Below are 22,920 nucleotides of genomic sequence, written 5' to 3'. Positions count from 1 at the left end.
TAATGGGATTATTTAATGGATAGGGCTGTTATGACACGGTAAAATGGTCAGTATTCCAAAGGTTTATTGATAGCTTTCAGTTTGTTCTTAACATTTTAAAAGAATGCCTCTGCCTTTCGGTTACTTCTTAACCAAAAAAGATGCCGTGGCTGTGTCACACATGTTGTAGGTAGACAGCTACTTCATGTTTGTGTAGTGAGTGGCTTCATCTAAGATTGGGCAGCTATAATGAGTTTAATGAAACAAATGCATTTTTATTGTACAGGTCCTTGTTGCAGCAGTCATTGCTAGTACCATATATGTTGTGTAGGAATCTTCCATATGGCTTCATTCAAGAGCTAGTTAGAATGACCCATCAGGACTCTGAGGTATTCAAACAGGTGAGAAAGTTTGCAGATATTTCTCCAATTCATTCTTTCCTATTTAAAGATGTTGGTTTTCCTTCAAGGTGGCAATCTCATCTGACTTTTATGTTATCAAACTGTGTGAGAGTCTCTAGGGGTAGACTTCAAATACACTGATTTCTGACAACATAAAAGCCATTTTGCCTTTTAGTCCTGTTTAGTGGGATTATGACTGATCAGGATCTCATTCCAAATACCAGCCATTATCCCATTCTCTCTCTTTCCTTCTCTCTATCTGTCTGTTTTCCCTTCCCCCATCTGTCTGTCTTATACCCTCCTTCTTCTTCCCCCCCCCCCCCTTCATCCTGCCTCAATCCCCATCCTGAAATTAGAGCTGGGACAATTGAAATTGCACATTTCAGCACATCATGCCTTTACTCCCATGTCACATACTTTCAAATGCATTTTTCACTCCATGTATCAAATGGACGGTCCTGATGAAAACATTTGCTATGAAGTTTGACTTTTGAGTACTTGGAAATATTAATTCAGGCAATAATCTGAACTTGAAATTTTCATCTTCTGTCCAACAGATCTTTATTCCAATCATACAAGGTCTTGCACAGGCTGTGAAAGAATGTTCTTTAGATGGTGATAATTTCAAGTATCCACTTGTGGTAAGAAAGGGGGAAACGTGACATTTCATTTGTTCTAGACTGAATATTCTTGCACTCAATGTAAAGAATTTATGCATTTGTTTTATATGAACTCTACTTAATACACTAGTTAACATGATTCATGAGCTGCTAGTTGTTCAAATAACTCTGTTTTATTTATTGTGACTGTTATTCTGACCTATGAATATGCAAGAATGCTAAACACAAATGCATGTATTTCCTCAATTATTTATAACACTATGGGTTCTTATTTCAGCATCTCGTTCTCATGCGCTACATTAGTTCAAAAATTCATCTTTAGATGAACATGTATCTGTTAGTTTGCAATCTGGTTTAACTTTTACTGTGCATATCTTGAAAACCAAATACAAATCAAATTAATTCTCTTAATCACGGGTATGATTGTGCACAGAAAAAGTTAAAATCACACCCGTGATTAAGAGAATTAATTTAATTTGTATTTAGTTTTCAATATGTGCACAGAAAAGTTTAGACCAAATAAAAATTAAACTAATTCTCTTAATCTTTGGTATGATGCATTTCACAGCAACCATAAAGTCTAGGTACTGAGAGCTGTTGCACTCAGAATGTTAGTCGTAGTAAATGATGCCAACTAGCACTGGCATCCATTGAATTCCACAGAGCAATTTTATTTCAAAGAATCACAAAATTGGTTCTCTTGCTGTCACTTGCTTTTACAAGCTGTTTTGATTTGTGAAATGAATGTGGCTGCTGCAAGTTGGCCGTATGTTTTTGCCAGGACGACTTAAGTTTGAAAATTGACAGATTCTGCTTCAAGCCCTGGGTTGTGGGAGTGCGCCTTTTCCTCCTCACATTGTCAAGAAACAGTGGGGTTTTGAAAAAACCTTTTTATGACTGTATAAGTGCCTTCGTATTATCTTCAAGGAAGGAATTCAGAATATTTACCCACACTGTTGTGGTTCTGTTCGCCGAGCTGGGAATTTGTGTTGCAACACAAATTCCCAGCTCGGCGAACAGAACCACAACAACGAGCACCCGAGCTACAAATCTTCTCCCAAACTCTATTTACCCACACTAGGGAGGGAACATATTGAAGACAGACAGAATATTGTCCTGGGAGTGATGTGAGATGGAAAATGGGTGCACAAATATGTCACAGGTACTTAGAATCAGGTCAGCTATTTGAATTCACAAATAATATCAAAATCCTACATGGATAGAAGTTGAAGTAAAACCCTTAAACATAGGTTGAATGGATCCTTACAATGTAGTTATCAAAACTGAATTAAATTTTTGAGCTTGTTTTTCTTAGTTCTGTAATCTATTTGTCAATTAAACTGAATAATACACTTATTTTGTTCCAGGCTTTACAAGAATTATGTGAAATTAAATTTGGGAAGACACATCCTGTGTGCACTTTGGTAAGTTCATCTCTTTCTGTGTTGATGTTGTTTTATGGTTTATTACATCAAACAGTGTTTTCAAGAGATAACAATTAATCAAAAGTAACTTCATATAGAAAGCAAATTAATATTATTTTTCTGCAGTAGTTTGATGACCAACCTCTCCTCAATTTGACTGGGGTGGGAAAAGCTTAGTAAAATTGTATGAGGGATATCTGGTTTTTGTGTATAAAATATTTTTACAAATATTCATTTTAAACATTAAACTTTAAACCTGTTTACTGGCTATAATAGTAGCTTGGGGAGTTTATCCAGCCTATAGTTGACCCAGTCAGACAGGTAAGGACTTGCAGCCAGTCTGTGATTTGTGTTGAATTTATTGATTTTTAGCATGGGCAGCATTTTGGATGTGATCTAGCACTCCTCAGTTAGAGTGGGAGCTTTCAAACTGCATTCTTAATCTGTTATCCAACAATCCTGCTGGGAACTGATAAATGTTGATTTCAGTTGCAATAGAGTGATTTGGCTAGGATAAAATTAAATATCTCACAACACCAGGTTATAGTACAACAGGTTTATTTGGAAGTGCTGGCTTTTGGAGCACTGCTCCTTCGTCAGATAGCAGTGGTCCTGAAAGCTAATGCTTCCGAATAAACTTGTTGGACCATAACCTTGATATTTAAGTTTGTCCACCCCAGCCCAACACCAGCACCTCCTCATCTTGGCTAGGATAAGCAATTTAAAGTGCCACAGGGAGTCAGTGCCAGCATAGCTATATACAAGCAAAAATAAAAATCTGTGCTTTCAGGACAGACAAAAGTTGGAACAAATCATTATAGGCAGGTGCAGGGTGGGGGGATGGTGGTTGTTCAAAAAAAGAATCCATTGATTCACTGTACATTCTTTTGTCTTCCCAGGTGATCTCTCTTCCTTTGTTTTTGCCTGATCCTTTAAGTCAAGGAACAGGCAGAGAGCTGCAGAGACTGTCAGTCCTTGGCTCCTTCTTCAGCCTGTCTGTGTTTGCAGAGGATGATGTAAGTACTGTAGAACATTTAATTACCCATCTGTGTGCATCTTAGGTAATGCAAAGGCCAACATGACCATAATAATAAACGCACGGGGAGGAAACTGCTGTCTGGTGGAGTTGAAGAGTAACAGATGTAATAATATCTGTCTTTTATTTGTCTGAAAAACTACACCGTTCAACTGACTTAGGTGGAAAAAAAAATGCCTTTAAAGGCTTTGTGGATGCTCGAGATCTGAAACAAAAGCAGCAGTTGCTGGAAATTCCCAGCAAGTCTGATGGTAACAGTCAGGAGAAAATGGAGTCAATGTTTCTAGTCTGGTGACTCTTCATCAGAACTATGTTTTGTTTTTGTTTCGTTTTCTTGTTTTTGCATCTGCGGTTCTTTGGATGTAACTGTTCATATAACTGTTTTATCACTGCCCCTCTGCCTCATTTCACCCAACCTCTAAAGAATATATTTTTAGCCAAAATCCCAGAAAGACAAGGCATTGGTTAGCAAAATTGTAACACAGATGATAAGTCATAAAGTCACACAACATGGAAACAGACCCTTTGGTCCAACCAGTCCGTGCTGACCATGTTTCCAAACTCATCTAGTCCCACTTGCATGCATTTGGTCCATATCCCTCCAAACCCTTCCTATTAGCTTGTTTGACTTAGTTATGGGAAACAGTGTATCAAACATGCGTATTTGTGCAATGCAGCGCATTGTCAAGTAACACTGAAGTGCAGAAGGCATTTTTAAACTTAATGGTGACCAGGCTGTCCTGTTACATCATTAAAGTATAGTTTGTATGCAGACCCAAGTTGGAAGAAGATACTTTAGGGGAGCAAGGGAAGGGTGCCTATTGTGAAGTTGAGAAAAATTATGCTTTAACAAATGTATTTGGGCTGTGGGGAGAAAAGTGGAACCTAAGTTATCTTGGTACTCTTCATGGATCCATTGTTCCTTCTCAAAATGCTCTTATACTTTCATTTTTGGTCTAAAACATTATGACAGGGTGATGGTTATTGTTCATTTCTTTAAGATTCCTCAGATATTCTTTTGTAACTGTTCCACAGGCTTGCATAAAAGAAAAGTGGATGCATACCTGGCCAACTGAATGAATCTTGAAATAATAAATATTAGTTTCCTAAGTACAGTATGCAATCTTTACAAAATACTTTGTTTCCATCTTAATAAGTGTACTTCTCAGTGTAATTTGACAGTGTACTGTTTGACAATAACCATGTGTTTTGTTTTAGACAAGAGTTGTTGAGAAATATTTCTCTGGACCTACACTTACACTTGAAAATACTAGAGTTGTTAGTCAGTCCTTGCAACACCATCTAGAATCAGCCAGGGTAAGTAAATGAATGAGATTTAATAGATCAGTGATAATTGCAAAAGATTCTTAATTTCTTCTTCAAAAGTATTGTTTGCCCAGATGTTCTTTTCTTGCACAGCCTCCAGCTGTCACTGTCTTCTGAATGCCATCGGTAGTTAATACCGTGACAACTTTTATGGACATGAGGACAAAAGTATTAACTGAAACATCACTATTTAGCCAGGAAATCATAGTAAGATATTGATTTGTTCCCCTCAAACTGTCATTTAAAATTTGCAAAATAATAAACTTGGATTTACATAACACCTTTCACAGTCACTGACTCAAAACACTCTATTGCTGATAACTTTTTTAAGAATGCTGTCAATATAGCAGTAGAAGAGAAAATGAAGACTGCAGATGCTGGAGAATCTGAGTCAAAAATTTGGCGTTGGAAAAGCACAGCAGGTCAGGCAGCATCCGGCGAGCAGGCTAGTTGATGTTTTGGGAATTAGCCCTTCAGGAATGTGGGCGGGGTGGAAGAGGGCTGAGAGATAAATAGGAAGGTGGGGGTTGGGGGGAAGGTAGCTGGGAAGGCAATAAGTAGATAAGTCGGAAGGTGGGAAAGAAGATGGATAGGTAGGACAGTTTGTGTGGTGCCAAGTTGGAGGGGTGGACCTGGGGTGAGGTGGGGGGAGGAGAGATTAGGAAACTGGTGAAGTTGATGTCCTTGGTGGAGTGGGAACAGGTGTTAGGCGATGCCAAGACTGGAGGAAGAAAGCCTTATCTTCAAACTTGGGATCCTTCAACCACATGGCATCAACATCGACTTCACTAGTTTCCTAATCTCCCCTCCCCCACCTCATCCTAGATCCAGCCCTCTGACATGGCACTGCCCTCTTGAACTGTCCCACCAGTCCATCTTCCTTCCCACCTGTCTGCTTCGCCCTCCCCTCCAATCTATCACTATCACCCATCTTTCCCCCCCCCCCCCACCAACTTACATCTCTTACATCTACCTATTGCCTTCCCAACTACCTCATTCCCACCCTCCTATTTATCTGTCAGCAGCACCCCCCCCCCCACCCCAATAATGATGAAGAGCTTCTGCTCAAAACATTGACTGTTCTGCTCCTCAGATGCTGCCTGACTTGCTGTGCTTTTCCAGCACCACACTTTTCAACAATACCAGTATAGGCGATGCAGCAGCCAATTTTAATTGAAATATCCACAAACCAATATGTGATGATTTAAGCAGAAACTGAAATTGATGGGGAAACTCAGCGGATCTTCTGTGGAGAGAAAGCAGACTTAATGTCCAATAGCCTTCTTTGGAACTGTGATAATGACTGGTTAATCTCCTAATATTCATTTGGGGATTAATCTTGGCCAGAATGCACCGAATAACCCCTCTGAAATAATGTCACGGGGTCTTTCACGTTCACCCAAGAGGACAAATGCTGCTTGACTTCCTAAGTGTTGTGTATTGCACTGAGTAAGACTAGCAGGTGCCCAACTGGAGGTACCTATTATTGAACTAGCATCATCTACACTTCCTCAGCAGAGAGAAGGGGATCAAAATGCTGAGATTGTGTAATACAGGGGAACCTCGATATTCTGATCGTGATGGACGGGCACTATTTCGTTCAGATAAACAATTATTCGGTTAATTGATTAAATGTCTTTCCTCTGCGGCTTGGAAATTTTAAAGTCTGCTCCCCGTTCAGGAGACTGCAACATCACATAGCATGAGGCCCAGCACACACCTGTCAATACCTCCCCCGGCCCCCAACACTGCCTCCTGCCTGCAATCCGTCCAACACCGGCCATTTCCCCCCACCAAGACTGCCTCCCGCCTGCAACCTGTCCAACACCAGCCCCCTCCCCCCCACCCCCCAACACTGCCTCGCCCCCCAACTCCAGCATCCTGCCCCAAACCCGTCCAACACCGCGCCCCCCCCCCCCCCCCCAACCCCTGCCTCCCGCCCCAAACCAGTGCAATACAGGCCTGCCCCAGACCCGTCCAACACCGTCCCCCTCCTGCCCCACACCCATCCAAAACTGGCCCCCTCCTGCCCCAAACCAGTCCAATATCGTCCCCTGCCCCCAACATCCTTCGCTCCCCCGGTCCAACTCAAATCCTGTCCAACACTGCCTGCTGCCCGCTCCCCAACCCTGTACACACCTGCCCCCTCTCTGGGGCAGCTGGACTAGACACCAACAATAAGACTGCTGCTGCTGCCTTTGTGGGGTAAGTCTCCAAATAGGACACAACACACACAGCCACACACACATGCACACAACCTTTTACTGCAACTTTTTGACAGGTTCCACCTTTGCCCTGTACAGGACAATGTTAGTGAGATTAATCTGGGGGGTGGTTTAGGGTACACTACTGTGTAGACCTCCAGGGAAAGTGTGGGGAGAGAGAGTGGAAGGTTATTCAGTTGGAGATGGTGCCTGTTTAATCACTCTTTTTAAAAAAAAAGACGCGATCACTATTGGCAACACATCTTTGATGTAATGTTTCCATTGGGACCTTGAGATGTCCTTTGGATAATCCGATATTCGGATAATTGGTATTCGGATAATCGAGGTTCCCCTGTATACTGCGCTGCAGAATTTTGTTTTTATTTATAAAGTCATACAGCATGGAAACAGAAGCTTTGATCCGACTTGATCGTGCCACCCAGACATCCTAATCTGACCTAGTCCCATCTGCCAGCATATGGCCCTTATCCTTCTGAACCCATCCTATTCATCTGCCTATCCAGATGCTTTTTAAATGTTGTAACTGTACCTGTCTCCAACAATTCCCCTGGCAGCCTGTTCCACACACGTATTACCCTCTGCGTGGAAAAAGTTCCCCCTCGGGTCCTTTTAAAATCTTTCCCCTTTCACTTTAAACCGAAGTCTCAAATCTTCACAAACCTGAAAAGCAACCCTCTACCACCACCCTAGTTTCCTTCCTCCAAGCTACTTTAGAATCTTCTCTTTGATTCCATGCGATCTAACCATACTAATCAGTGCAGAACGTTGAATCACCGTTTGCTGAGTCCAGATAGACAGCATCCACTGCTCTGCCTTCAATAATTATCTTTGTCACCTCTTCAGAAAGCTGAACCAAGTTAGTGAGATATGATTTTCCATGCACAAAGCCATGTTGACTATCCCTAATCAGTCCTTGCCTTTCGAAATGCATGTAAATCCTGCCCTGCGGGATCCCCTTCAACAACTTGCCACCACTGATGTTAGGCTCATTGGTCTAAAGCTCTCTGGCTTTTTTTTTAAATAATGGCACCACATAATGGCCAGCTCCGGTCTTCCAGCACCTCACCAGAATACCTTCACTTGCCTTCCATAATGTCATGGGATACACCTGATCAGATCCTGGGATTTTTCTGCCTTTGTGTTTTAAGACCTCTTGCACCACCTCTTCTGTAACATGAACTCTTTTCAAGGCATTACTATTTCCCCAAGTTCCCCAGCTTCCATGTCCTTCTCCACAGTAAATAGCGATGTGAAATGTTCATTGAGTATCTCGACCATCTCTTGTGGTTCCATACATGGGTGGCCATGTTGAACTTTAAGGGGCCCTCTTCTCTCCCTAGCAACTCTTTTTTTTAATGTTTGCCCCTTGATGTACATATAGAATCTCTTAATTCTATTTTCGAAAGCTGTCTCATATCCCCTTTTTGCCCTCCTAATTTCCCTGCAAGTGTACTTCTACTGCTCTTATACTGTAAGGTTCACTCAGTACCAGCTGTCTAAACTTAGCATATGCTTTTACTTGACTAGAGCCTCAATTTCTCTAGTCATCTAACATTTTCTCCAACTACCAACCTTGCCCTTCACACTAACAGGAACATACTGCCTCTGAGCTCTTGTTCTCTAATTTTTCAAGATCTCCCACTTCCCAACTGTCCCTTTAGCTGCGAATAGCCTCCCCCAATCAACTTTTGAATGTCACTATCTAATACTGTCAAAATTGGCCTTACTCCAATTTAAACTTTAACTTTTTGATCAGTTTGATCATTCTTTTTAAAACTATAAGTATTATGATTATTTGTCCCAAAGTGCATTCCCACTTACAACTCAGTCATTTGCCCTGGCTTATTTCCCTACACAAGCTCAAATATTTCTCCTTCTCTAGTTGGTACGTCCACCTATTCAATAAGAGAGTTTAATTGTACACGCTTAACAAATTCCTCCTTAACACTGTGCGAGTCTAGTCTATGTTGGGAAAGTTAAAACCCCCTACCATTACAACCCCATTATTTTTACAGATACCTGAGATCTCCTTACATATTTGCTTCTCAGTTTCCAATTGGTTATGTGCAATTGCTTTCTGAACCAACATTTAGATTAGATTAGATTAGATTACTTACAGTGTGGAAACAGGCCCTTCGGCCCAACAAGTCCACACCGCCCCGCCGAAGTGCAACCCACCCATACCCCTACATCTACCCCTTACCTAACACTACAGGCAATTTAGTATGGCCAATTCACCTGACCTGCACATCTTTGGAGTGTGGGAGGAAATCGGAGCACCCGGAGGAAACAGTTTTTACAATCTTCCACACCTGTAGCTTTTGAATTGAGGATATCTGCTGATGCAGTTTCAAACAAGTGACAAGAAGACTCCTTTACTCCTGCATCTTGGTTTTATTTAACTACTGAGGTACACTGAATGTGGATTGAATGACACCTTCCAACTTTGTAATACCCTTTTGCGTTTTGATTTGCAGACTGATCTCTTCAAAATTTTGCACAATATTTTACTTAACGGTGAGACTAGAGAGTCTGCATTAAATTACATGGCAGCAGTGGTAAATCGCAATATGAAGAAAGCACAAATGCAGGTAGGTGTGTGATCAATGGACATGGCACTTGTTAGGATGCCTTATTGGTGAGATAATATAAAACCACTTAGTAGTGTTAATGACATCGTCTGTCGATCTCTGGATGCCTGAAATTTGACGCACTATTGTCATTTTCCCTGGGACTTCCACAGACCTCTTGCAGAAATTGCAGCAGAGAAATCTGCCGCTTCAATTTTTTCAGTTGGTTTTCAGCAAGTTGAGCTGCAATTTTATATTGTGACATGCATCTTCAATCGAACACCTGAGATTTAGAAAATGAGAGTGTAGTATTTTGAAGCTTTTTATCAGAATCCTGTTCTCGAGATTGATTTTGGATGAACAATAAACACCGGCCTTGTCAGCGATGCTCATGTCCCACAAAAGAATTTTAAAATATTTAGAGTATTTTGCCCATTTAAAAAGTATCTAATTTCATAATTGTAATCGAAAACTCAATGATAAGTACAGTATTTTTACAATGTAAAAATTATTTTAAATAGACAGATGACCGACTGGTATCAACGGATGGGTTCATGTTGAATTTTTTGTGGGTGCTGCAGCAACTGAGCACAAAGATCAAGCTAGAAACTGTTGACCCAATGTACATTTTCCACCCAAAGTGTCGCATCAACATACTGTCTGATGAGACACGTGTGAAAGCCTCAATGGAAGACATTAAAAGCTGGCTTTCTGAACTCAGTAAGTACATTAGAAGTATTTAGTGTGCAACTTTTTTTTTCCCCTTCTGCAACTGTCTATCTGAGGTGTGTATTTTAAGCTGCGTTCTTTAACTTAATTTATTTTCACAATCTTTACATATTTTCTTTTTAATCTAAACAGATGATCAGTCTAAGTTTGCTGAGCCAAAGTTCCCTACAGAATGCTTCTTCCTGACCTTACATGCACACCATCTTGCTATCTTGCCAAGTTGCCGCCGATATATAAGAAGATTACGAGCTATTCGAGATCTTAACCGGTAGGAAGGGATTGCAAAAGTGGATTATATTTTTGCCTTTCGTGGAGCTTTATGGAGAAGTAGACAGTTTGATAATCTATTAGTCTGCCCGTGGAAGTTTTAAGTGTGGTTTGAGAGAGACTAGTGCATGCTCATCGTTTAGTATGGTTCCCATTTAGAGACTGTAGAGGCAAGCTGAAACCATAAATGTGATACAATGTTCTGCTAATAATGTGTAATAATACTTGTTGATCTCCGTTGTGTCAGTGAGCTTTTTTTCTAGCTCAGTTAAGGTTTATATTGACTTTTTTTCATTTCCTATTTTATAGGACTGTGGAGGAACTGAAAAATAGTGAAAGTCAGTGGAAGGATTCTCCATTGGCAAGCAGACACAGGGAGATGTTGAAACGATGCAAGACTCAATTGAAGGTGTGTAAGAATTATTGCAGGTAATGATGCAATCTTGGCTCCAATTATTTTGTTTTCCAGCCTGTTTGGATTCCACATAAAGAAATGATGGATCTATCTACTTCTTGCTCTTGCATCAACATAACTATGGAGGCTGATTTGGCTTGCTTGGCTGAATAGTGCCAAGGGCAGGGACTGGGTGGTTGGTCTGGTTCAGGTACATTTGAAATCTGCTTCCTCTTCCTGCAACTGAGAATGAAAAGCAATGGCGAACCACCACTGACAAAAACGGCCAATAAAATGGCTCAGGATGAAGCCTCGGGACATGTTGAGGCAAGGACAAGCTTTTGTTTAGAACACGTGCCATGTTGTCATAAAAGTTAAGGACCTTTTGAAAGACAAATCATACTTTACTCATTTCCAGTTACGTATTCTAGGAGTTCTTTTGGTGATGAATTGGTAGAAAGTAATTTTTCTCTTGACTTTGAAAACAGTCACTCCCTTTCCATCACCCACTGGCAACCCTGAAGTTTGATTTTCCTTTCGAAAATTCAAGTCCTGAAATGTGCATATATTGCACCCGTAATGTTGAGTGGCGTTTTATAGGGTTTTGAGAGTGACTATAGCCATGAAGAAAATCTGCATTGCATGCCATTTACCGTTGACAGCATGTACTATTAATTTAAACGTAACACCAACAATTATAGAGTGAATTCAGATATTAAAAAATAGTCAGAGTGTGGTGCCGGAAAAGCACAGCCAGTCAGGCAGCATCCGAGGAGCAGAAGAATCTGTTTCTGGCATAGGCCCTTCACCACCAGGAATTCCTAATTCTTGATGAAGGTCTTTTGTCGATTCTCCTGCTCCTCCGATGCTGTCTGACCGGCTGTGCTTTTCCAGCACCACACTCTTTGACTCTGATCTGCAGTCCTCACTTTCTCCCAATAAAAAATGAGGTGTATTTTATGTTGTTGATCAGTCCAGTCGTATTTTTTTGTAGCTAAATTAGCTTGGCAGTATTTCATGATCTTGAAAATTATTATTATAAATTTTGGAACATCCGTTGAATAAACCCTTAAGTGGAGCCTGGTAAAAGAAGTTATTGAATTGTCATCAAGAGTAACATTAAAGTGCTGTGGTGAGCTGTGTTGTGTAACAAAATCCTCTATTTGTGTTTTGTTGATACGAAACAAGCCAGCAATCTATGACTAGTAACGTTTATTAAACAAGCAGTTCCATGAGTTGCTGGAAGGCAACATTCAGTTCTATCTAGCAATAAGCAAAGGACTTATTGCAAGGCCGTTCAGGACAGTTTGGGAGTCGCTGAAGAGAGGTTCAATGGTTGGTTAGTTGAAGGATACAGACAAGAACAGAAGCAGTACTGTTGTTAACTGTGTTGCACATGACAACTGAACTGCATGGGTTTTGTGTACTGAGGGCTCAAAGGTCTTAGAGTAGTTGGATAGCTCTGTTTATTGAGGGCTCAGGAAGACTTGTAATCTGTGGATTCTCGGAAGAAGCTGTGTGACACAAATGGTTCAGTCCTGCTGAATGGACTGATCATCAACATGAAATGCACCATTTGAGAGTAGGGTTGAAAAGCCAGGAGGCTGCATTTGCTCGATGCGATTGAACAAGATTAGAATTCAAAGAAAGCCAAGGAGCAGTTTTAGGTTAGTGCAGCTGCTTGTGAATGAACAGTTGGTACTTGTACTTGTGAATGAGTACTAGTGTAGTGTTGGAGTCCATGGGATTGGTGAGGGGACGGCGGTTGGAGATGCAGCAGAGAAAAGACATTGATCAGAATGGGAGGAGTCATTGAGGTAGTTTATGATGGAACGTCTCTTGAAAGGGAGATTCAAGGCCTTATTGACACAGGTGAAGTTAAATGAGATTTGATGACCTATTAAGTCAGGAAGAGTTGTTGAGATGTCTGAGAGATCTGCCTTGATCACATTGGCTATCAGATGTTCAATCAGTCTGTTTCTCATTGACCAAGTTAATTATTGTGTTAGTTGTATTGTAAATTATATTACTGTTCTAATTTTGGATAGCAAAATTTACTATTCAAAACCATGGAATCTTTTGCCTTTAGGTTTTAACCAAGTTCTCTAGATCTGATTTGTCTATTTTGTTTTTGGGAAAAAAAGGATTCTGTCGGTCCAGTGCTAAATGGCAGCACACAATATTAAAATGAAGTACATGTTTGATGCTGGTTTCTTGGATTTTTAACATTTTAATTCTGACTTTGTCCTACTTTTTGACATTGGAGATAAACCTGAGATTGAACCATTAAAACAGATTAAAAAGCTCCGTGTGTGTGTGGGGGTGTGTGTGGGGGTGTGTGTGTGGTGTGTGTGGCAGTATCATAACAAAATTTTGAGGTCAGTTTTGTGTTTGACTCTGTAAACGCGTAGTGTTAAAATTTGTTTGTTGTTGCATTGGGGCAGTCATAAGAAGACAAATACTTGAACTGGTCTGCTTCCAAAATGCAAAGTACAAAACTGCAAATTTCAAATAATTTAACAGTTAAACCAGATTGTCATTTCACTGTTATTTGCACTGTATAATTAAAACATTAAGTAAATCCATTTGTAATTCGTAAGCAACTTTTGAACTATTATTTTGAACTATTCATTGTTTGTAAGTTCAGTTACTGTAGTTGCATACTGTAGTATTACTGCCTCACAGCAGGCACTCCTGTTTGATTCCAGTGTTGTCTATATGGAGTTTGCACATTCTCCCTGTGTCTGCAGGGCTTTCTGCCATTTGCTCCAGTTTAGTGTCTCAGTCCCACAGGTGGAGGGTCGGTGCCAACTAGATGGGCCAAATGGCCACTTTCTGCACTAGAAGGTTTCCATAATATTCTGCAATATCATTATATTTAAATAACACAATACATCACACTAACTCCCAATTAGAGAAGATCTCCATTTTAATGTAGAATCTTTTACAGCTATTGAACTCCCAAAATGCTTCACAGTAGAAAATGTATATTTTAGCTATAGTCAGTGTTGAAATTCAGCAAACAATTTTTGTACGGTGTGGTCCCAAAAACAGTAAATGGCCAGATGATCTGTGACTTAGTGTTGGCAAAAATTTGTCTGTCCATTGAGAATTCAGCTATTAAGATCTTGTCTAATAGCTAGCATGCCTAATAATGTAGTACTCAATCAGTACTGCACTGAAAAGTGACCTGAAATTGTATTCACTATTGTATAGGCAACATTTTTTCTTTGTCTTGTAGTTGAATAGTTCAAAATTAAGTTATTGTTTTAAACCAGAGACTGAGCAAATAGATGGCTGCTGTTTTTAAAATTATGTTCACTGAAACACTTGTTATATACAAATGTTGGCTTTTTCCAGAACAAAGAATAAAAGCAGAAAAACAATGTTTTAACCAGCTCCTGATCAGGTTTGGCTTGTGTACAACAGTAAACTCTATTTGGAAAGAGAGCACCAAAACACACACTCGCTCACCTGTGTGGAAGTATCGGAAAGTCTCCAGTAATGCTCAATCCCTTTCACCTTGATCAGCAAATCCCCAGTTGAAAGAGGAATAAAATATCGTTCAGATATTGGGATGGCCTGGTCGCTTATTGGTTAGCACTGTTGCCTCACAGCACCAGAGACTCGTGTTCAATTCCCGCCTCAGGCAACGTCTGTGTGGAGTTTGCACGTTCTCCCCCTGTCTGCGTGGGTCCCCTCCGGGTGCTTTGGTTTCCTCTGGTGAATTGGCCATGCTAAATTGCCCGTAGTGTTAGGTGTAGGGGAATGTGTCTGGGTGGGTTGCTCTTCGGAGGGTCGTTGTGGACTTGTTGGGCTGAAGGGCCTGTTTCCACACTGTAAGTAATCTAACTCAGCTGTTGAAATATTGAATTTTCAACTAATGAGTGAAAGGCTGAATATCGACTGAACCTTTTTGTCAACATCAAAGAATCAAAGCAAAAAGAAGCAACCCATTGTATTTTGACTGGCGCTATTGTGTTTCCTTGTATTTTTAAACCTTGAGATTTTAAGTTGTAGAGTTAAATTTTTTTTTAACTTAAAGGCAATTTGTTTGCAATGAATAGTTTTTTTTTCTTTATTTTAAGAAAACCTGGTAAGCATTTTCATTTAACCTGGGTTTCTCAGTCACGTAAATTGGGGACTTCAGATGGTTACACTAAATTTTTTCACGTTGATTCCAGGGATAATGGGACTTAATCTCTAGTGTGCTAAATCAGTGGATCTTTATCCTACCAGAACATTAAATGCGTCCAGGATGCCAAATTCAAAACCCACATCACTTTAATGCATGAATTCTCCAGTGAGAAATGTATTCCTTTGGAGCAGATCATCAGCTTGTGTGGACCTTTCACACTGTTCCACCTAGTGAATTCTTTAAGTACCATACTATATTTAACTATTTATTAATCCCATATTAAAAAAATTTGGTAGTAAAAGAGTGTACATGCTGCACATGTAGTGTATAAGATGATATCTGACTCAAACATTAAAACATTGCCTACTTTTTGCTTTTGTCTGAAAAGGCATTTTAGTTGGGGATGATTTTCCGTTTGTATTGATCTATTCTCTACTTTACACCTAGAAATTGGTGCGGAGCAAAGCATGTGCTGATGCTGGTTTATTAGATGAGAATCTGTTGAGAAGATGCCTCCAGTTTTATGGCACATTAATTCAACTGATCTTTCGTCTGGTTGATCCACGCTACCCAGAGTAAGTGTTCTACTTTTCTTTTACACGATTGTCGCAAATTGCAAGAATATTTCTATCTGTTAGACATTAGAATGGCTTTGATCCATTATCTTCCTAGATATAGGTGTGCAAAGAAAGTATAATTTATTCATGTGTACCCTCCTCTGAGGTATAACTCGAATGCAGGTTTATATGCTTGTTTTCAGAGAGAAGAAATTGTGATGTGGATCACTTTACAAACCTAATACCTAATCATTCCTGGTCCCAATATTCTGGTTAATGTTTCTAATGTTTGCTCCCATCATTTATTGAAGTTGTAGAACTTATATTGGCAAGCTATTAATTTTAAATAATGGAGAAGAGAAGAATACCTGAACCACTGTCTCTCTTCTCTAAAATGGGAAGAGTAGGAATTTGAGTTACAATCCTGCCCAGGAGTCTTTGCTGATTTTGTTTTTTTTTTGTTCCCTTTTATTCCATTTGCAGAGAATTTGATTATTTTACTTGTTCATTTGATTTATATCCCCTTTATATAAAAATACTGCGACGCATGTAGCACAAGCAAATTGTCTTTGTGCACTGACTGTTACATAGACAAACTACTAAATTCTAATGCTAAAATCCAAAAAATACTGTTAATCTATTGCAGTCATAAAAAGAAATTCACATGTTATGCTAACACTTAATTCTGTTAGTTTTGAGTTGGCTGGTGTATGAATTTGTCAACTTTTACCCACATCAGCCATTCCTCCTTGTCAATTACTTTCGAATAGCTTCATGACCATTAAGAATTGGTTGAGATGACCATTTTTATTTCCAGTTAGAAATGCAAGTGGTTTGCATTCCAGCAGTCTTTGGATTTGGACCATGTTACCATGTATCACCTATTTTTCTGTTCCTACACTATTCACTTTGAGATCCGTGAATGAAGCTACCTAGCTCTAATATTGCTTTTTTTGAAACCACATTAACTCCGGTCAGTTTTATTCTAACAATCAAACTAATACTAATCAGATAAGTGTTGACTTCTATGGTTTCTTTTACTGTTGACTAACTACAGGATTGCTGAATGTTTTTCTTTCTCCTCACAGCATGACACTGCCCCTTAATCCAGAGATCCCCAAGGTGTTTGCAGCATTGCCTGAATTCTATTTAGAAGATATTGCAGAATTTTTGCTGTTTATTGTACAGTAAGTAAAAGTAATTTCAACAGGAGTAGCGATACGTTAATCCTTGGCTGATTTATAATCACCTGGGCACGGATTAAAACAAACTCTTTTTTCATGCAAGGTTGATAAACTTAAAGTGCGAAGCACTAACACTGATCTAGGAGCATTTGGCCCAACACTGTTCTCAACTAAACTAAGTTTGTATGATTCTAGTGAGTTTTGAGAAGATTTGTAGCTCAGCTTGAGGTTCTAGATATAGTTTGCTCACTGGGCTGGAAAATTTGTTTTCAGACATTTTGTCACCATACTAGGTAACATCATCAGTGAGCCTCCAGATGAAGCACTGGTGGTATGGCCTGCTTTTTGTGTTTAGTTTTCCTTGTGTTTGTGATATCATTTCCTGTAGTGATGACAGTTCCTGCAGTGATGTCATTTCCTGTTCTTTTTCTCATGGGGTGGTAAACGGAATCCACGTCAGTGTGCATGATTCTCTCTGTACAAGTCAAAATCTTGAATTTACTGCATATCATTGTCAAAAGTAGTTTTTTTGAAGCTGGCAGAAATGCCAATTACTTAAAGCATGTTTTCAGATTTTGATGGTGTGAGCTGTTCCCCTGGTTGTGAGAAGAGTTATCTTCAAATTGACTCAGGGTGTTCCTATTTATACAGTTTGCCAGCAGAGTAGAACATAGAACATAGAAGAATACAGCGCAGTACAGGCCCTTCGGCCCTCGATGTTGCGCCGATCAAAGCCCACCTAACCTACACTAACCCACTATCCTCCATACTAGTACCTGTGATCTTAATGGGGCAAAGTTGCTTACAAACGATTCCACTTTGAAGCAAGGCATATCGATTGTGCTTCCCCCACCCCACCTACCCTAAAGATGTGCTGTTCGAATTTATTTAGGGGTACTAAATGCTATTGTTCAGTTAAGTTTTTTTGTTAGGATTTATCTAGATCATATTTGAAACATGTCAGGAGTCAGGATTTTGTCTTTCAGTACTGCTTAACGTAGCCCTAAGGTTTTGCCTGTTAGTTACATTATTGCGTTGGCATTGGCACAAAATCTTTGAAAGTTGTATTTCTTTAATGAGTAGTAACTGTAATCGATCAATTTGTTATAAAGCCTGAATGTAACTTGTTTTGTTCTGTCTGTATACTGTAACTTGTATGCTAATTGAAATTTGAACAACCACCAGCCAATATTGTTTCTGGCCACTCTTAAACCACAGAGCCCAAGTTATTTGTTATGCTCACTGTATCCTGGTAAATTCAGCACATGGCAGCATTCTTTCTGGAACTACCTTCACTTGTTTTGCTGACTGTCTTGCAACAAAACACACCACCCCACTGCAGTATTGGATTTTATCTGCTTTATTGTTGTCATCTCCCTGTAAGTCAACAAGTGAGCATGAGCATAAGTGACATAAGCATCTTGTTCTCAATTCCACTTTCTGGTTGCTGCTTTCATGCTGCAGAGTGAAAAGGTTAATTTAAAATTTTCTTCTGCTGTGATCCTATCAAAACATGCAAAATCCTGGGAGGACTTGACAATGTGGATTCTCAAAGCATATTTGCCCTATATGGGGGTACAGTTTAAAGATAAGGAGTCTCCTGGTTAAGACTGAAATGAGGAGGATTTTATTCTGAGGGTTGGGAGACTTTGGAACTCTTTATTTTTTTTTTCTCCAGATAGTGGTGGAGGCTGAGTCATTGAACACTTTTAAGGGGCAAGTGAATCTTTATTAACAAGGGAGTCGATGGGTTTTGGGGAGTAGGTGGAAATGTGGAGTTAAAGATACAATTATATCAACAGTGATCATCTTGAGTAGTGGAATAGGCCACACAGGCTGAATGGCCTGCCCGTCATAATACGTTTGCATTTACTGGGAACATTGTGCCTCTATCAAATAATATTATATTGCTGTTTGTGAAAACACTATGTGCCAGCTTTTACAAATGATGGTTTTCTTGCAATTTATTTTATTACTTATTCTTCTACAGATATTCCCCTCAGGTTTTATATGAACCTTGTACTCAGGACGTTGTGACCTTCCTTGTTGTATTTATCTGTAGTCAGAACTATATCCGAAATCCTTACTTGATTGCCAAGCTGGTAGAAGTCATGTTTGTAACAAATCCAGCAGTTCAGCCTCGAACACAGAAATTCTATGAGATAATGGAGAACCATCCATTGGCTACGAAACAGCTTGTGCCTGCGTTAATGAAGTTTTACACAGGTATGTTGTTCATCCTATTTATTAATTAACTTGGAGATCATATAATACCTGGTTGATGTACAATGACTTACTTTGGATGATCTGCATAAAGGAGTTAAGAATGGGTCATGAGTTACATAAGAAATTCCTGTATGACATTTTGATATGATGAAGAGGGAAGGTCTGGAGGGAAATGGGCCAGGAGCAGGCAGTTGGGATTAGTTTAGTTTGGGATTATGTTTGGCATGGACTGGTTGGACCGAAGGGTCTGTTCGATGCTCTGTGACTCTGATGTGTGTTTCTAAATTCTCCTTGCTTTGTTTATTGACAAAACAATCATTAGTAGTAGATCAGCTAATAACCATAGACAGCATTTCACTGCAAGATGGGTTGATTAGATCTTTTTCCGTTTACTAAAAGGCTAAAGAATGCTGTTTTTTTTTCAAATATTGTTAATTCTTTAGTGATGGGAAATCGAGCACTGAAGCCAAAGATTAATATCTGGCTTTGGAAAGTCGATGGAGAACACAAGTGTTGAGAAAAGATCAATCCTATCACAAAAGAAATGAGTGTTTGTTTGTTTGTTCTGATCTTTTTTCAAACACCCCCCTCGATTCCTTTCCTTGGGTATGGACTCCTGCTGTGATCTGGTTGCTCAGGTGCTGGTGACCCTCTAGTACCTTAAACAAATAGGCATCCTTAGTAAAGATAGTGTTGTGTTGTGGGTCTGTTTGGGTGGAGTAGGATATATACAATAAAGTCGACAGAGTCCCACCAGACAATACAAACTGTTATGTTAGAGAGAGAGTGGAGGGGAGAGGTTGAGAAGAAGAATTCTTCATGGGTCATGAAGTGTGGGACATGCACCCATGCTGTTGGCTTCATTCTGCACCTCAAACCAGCTGACCAGCCAACTGATCTAAATTAGTCCCTTTTTTTATGGAGTAGAGGCAGGTTACAATATCAGTGTTATCATCACAGCGCAGATGCCAGGAATTGTTCAAATAGCTTTTTGAAATTTTCATTTAGTTTGCACTTCATTTTCAGTGCATATTTTTGAAATGATATGGAAAAATTGATGTTTATCTTAATAGTCAGAATTTATTCTAATTTAATATTTGGAAGGTAACACAGCATTTTAGTTACAGCATTTTGGAAAATGAAATTTATTTTCTTTTGAACTTTGTAAACTACTTGTGCTGTTTAAACATCACCAGTTGCACTCTTTTTAATCAGGTTATCTTTTGCCTGGGCTTTGTTTATAACATTACTGTTATTGTGTTACTGAAGCAGATAGTATTACACTGATCTTCAGTATATTGGATGCAGCAGCAAAAAGTGCTGTTATTTGTTTCTCAGATGTTGAACATACTGGAGCAACGAGTGAATTCTATGACAAGTTCACTATCCGTTACCACATCAGCACAATCTTTAAGAGCCTATGGCAGAATGTGGCACATCAAGGTACCTTCATGGAAGAGTTTAAGTAAGTTGATGCAATCCAACTTTCCTTTTTTTTTCAAAAAAATAACTAGTTTTATGTGTAATATTATGTTAGTATGAGAATACTCTGCAATTACAATACTTAAAAGGCATCTGGCTGGGTATATGATTAGGAAGGGTTTAGAGGAATTGGGACAAATGCTGGCAAGTGGGACTAGATTAATTAAGGATATGTGGTTGTCATGGACACGTTGGACCAAAGGGTCTGTTTCCATGCTGTACATCTCTTTTGACTCTATGACCTAAAGAACCATAGATTCATTTGTAACCACCATGTACCATGTAGATAGGCAATTATTTGTGGTGGTGTTCACAAAACCTGATTTAAATTTAAAGTTTTCCTGCTTGCATCTGTTTTGTAGCCTGCTTTACACTGCATACATTTTATATTTGCAGTTCAGGAAAGCAGTTTGTTCGTTACATCAATATGCTCATAAATGACACCACCTATCTGCTGGATGAAAGTCTGGATTCTCTCAAACGCATCCATGAGGTACAAGAAGAAATGAAGAACAAAGAGCGCTGGGACTCATTGCCCAGGGTGAGTGTGCATCTTGCTTAATGTGTGTGCTCTCTAGTTACTTTGAAGAAGTACTGGTATTGGATCCGGTCTGCTGGCCAGAGAAAGATGAGACAAATTACTGTGGATGCTGGAATCTGAAACTAAAAGAGAAAATGCTGAAAAATCTCAGCAGGGCTGGCGGCATCTATAAGGAGAGAAAAGAACTGACGTTTCGAGTCTAACTGACCCTTTGTTAAAGCTTAAAAAAAAAGGGAGAAATAGGGATGAGGCAAAAGCCATCTGTAATTCCAGGATGCTTAAAAGCAGCATCTCGAAATTCAAGAATAAGGTAACAATCTGTATTTGCATAGCTGGATGCCCATTATTTGTGCAACTATATGCAAGTAACAAACCCTTTTTTGGTAGAAAACCAAAAATACTTTTGGGTAATAAAATGTCCCAAATTATGTGCATAAGACACGTTTCTGAATCACTGCAGATCTGTAAAAACTTATAAACTCTCAAAAGTTTTTAGATTAGATTAGATTACTTACAGTGTGGAAACAGGCCCTTCGGCCCAACAAGTCCACACTAACCTGCCGAAGTGCAACCCACCCAGACCCATTCCCCTACATTTACCCCTTCACCTAACAGTATGGGCAATTTAGCATGGCCAATTCACCTAACCTGCACATTTTGGACTGTGTGAGGAAACTGGAGCACCTGGAGGAAACCCACACAGACACTGGGAGAATGTGCAAACTCCACATAGTCATTGAACCCGGGTCTCTGGCGCTGTGAGGCAGCAGTGCTAACCACTGTGCCACCGTGCCGCAAAACTGGAATTTTGCTGCTTTTCAGGATTGCTGTCATATAGAAAAAGGAACGTGCAGAGTCCTTGGGCTAAATGGCCAGTGTTTGGACTGTTTGATTCTCCTTCCTCATCACTCCACTGTTGGTCTGCATGATTTATTTTAAGCTGAGAGTTAATAATGGGCTATTATTTTATTTTTATTTTTCACACAATTCCAAATTAGCTATTAAAATGAGCTTCTAATTTTTCTGAAGAATTATGAGTGAGTACTGTTGTTCATGTAGGTGATATACTGAAATAAAATAAATTCCACAGTTTAATGGACCTCTCAAGTTATTCAATGTTTTTTATTTTCAAAGGATCAGCAACAAAGCCGGCAGTCACAGCTGACCCAGGATGAGCGTGTCTCCCGCTCATACCTTGCTCTAGGCGCAGAAACAGTGGATATGTTTCATTATCTCACCAAACAAGTACAAAAACCTTTCCTTAGACCTGTGAGTACATTATCTAGTGATTCTTCCACCTTTTTAATCTACCATTGCTAATAAATATAAAGACTGTTTTGTGGGTCTTAGTTGTATCTCACTTCTGAGTAGTGGTCAAGATTTACTTTGCTTCAGGCAAACTGTTGTCCGTGTGAGTGTGCTAGATGCTAAACCTGATTATTCAGATTTGAAAAGAGGGTGCATGGGCAAATAGAATGTCTTGAGATTACACTCAATCCCATTGTAATTGCTTTCCTGCTGGATCAAACATGGATGTTGTAAACCTGTTTTAGCAGATCACTTTCCTGAAGGATAAAATTATGCAGGTTCCATGATCGAGATAACAAAAACATCTGTGTTTAGGAGTGAAAGAGGCAATTGTCTTAACCAGGATCTGATTTTTTTTGTCTCTGTGCAGGGTGATAACTAAAATGTACCATTTTTATCGGTGCTCACCAGTGCACTTTTATTTTTTTTTTGTTCATTGTTTCTCTTGCTTTTGGCAGAAAATGTAAGATATACAGAAAATTGTTTGATCATTGATGAGATTTCATTGGAATC

At 39.5% G+C, this 22,920-nt stretch overlaps 1 protein-coding gene across 2 annotated transcripts in view; it reads left to right on the top strand.

Annotated features, from left to right (window-relative positions):
- Positions 1-22,920, top strand: part of ube4b (ubiquitination factor E4B, UFD2 homolog (S. cerevisiae)) — an 85,564-nt gene that overhangs the window by 46,923 nt on the left and 15,721 nt on the right. For both annotated transcript variants that reach the window (XM_072586102.1, XM_072586103.1), the window contains 15 exons: positions 266-380; positions 938-1,021; positions 2,368-2,424; positions 3,324-3,440; positions 4,679-4,777; positions 9,489-9,602; positions 10,103-10,301; positions 10,443-10,578; positions 10,887-10,986; positions 15,557-15,684; positions 16,755-16,853; positions 18,841-19,076; positions 20,415-20,541; positions 20,955-21,099; positions 22,234-22,368. In XM_072586102.1, coding sequence (XP_072442203.1) covers positions 266-380; positions 938-1,021; positions 2,368-2,424; positions 3,324-3,440; positions 4,679-4,777; positions 9,489-9,602; positions 10,103-10,301; positions 10,443-10,578; positions 10,887-10,986; positions 15,557-15,684; positions 16,755-16,853; positions 18,841-19,076; positions 20,415-20,541; positions 20,955-21,099; positions 22,234-22,368 — 1,891 coding nt within the window. The remainder of the gene's footprint in view (positions 1-265; positions 381-937; positions 1,022-2,367; positions 2,425-3,323; positions 3,441-4,678; positions 4,778-9,488; positions 9,603-10,102; positions 10,302-10,442; positions 10,579-10,886; positions 10,987-15,556; positions 15,685-16,754; positions 16,854-18,840; positions 19,077-20,414; positions 20,542-20,954; positions 21,100-22,233; positions 22,369-22,920) is intronic.

The sequence above is a fragment of the Chiloscyllium punctatum genome, chromosome 16 (assembly GCF_047496795.1).
Source record: "Chiloscyllium punctatum isolate Juve2018m chromosome 16, sChiPun1.3, whole genome shotgun sequence".
Lineage (NCBI taxonomy): Eukaryota > Metazoa > Chordata > Chondrichthyes > Orectolobiformes > Hemiscylliidae > Chiloscyllium > Chiloscyllium punctatum.
The sequence above is the reverse complement of the archived record's forward strand: the minus strand, read 5'-3'. Positions and strand labels throughout refer to the sequence as shown.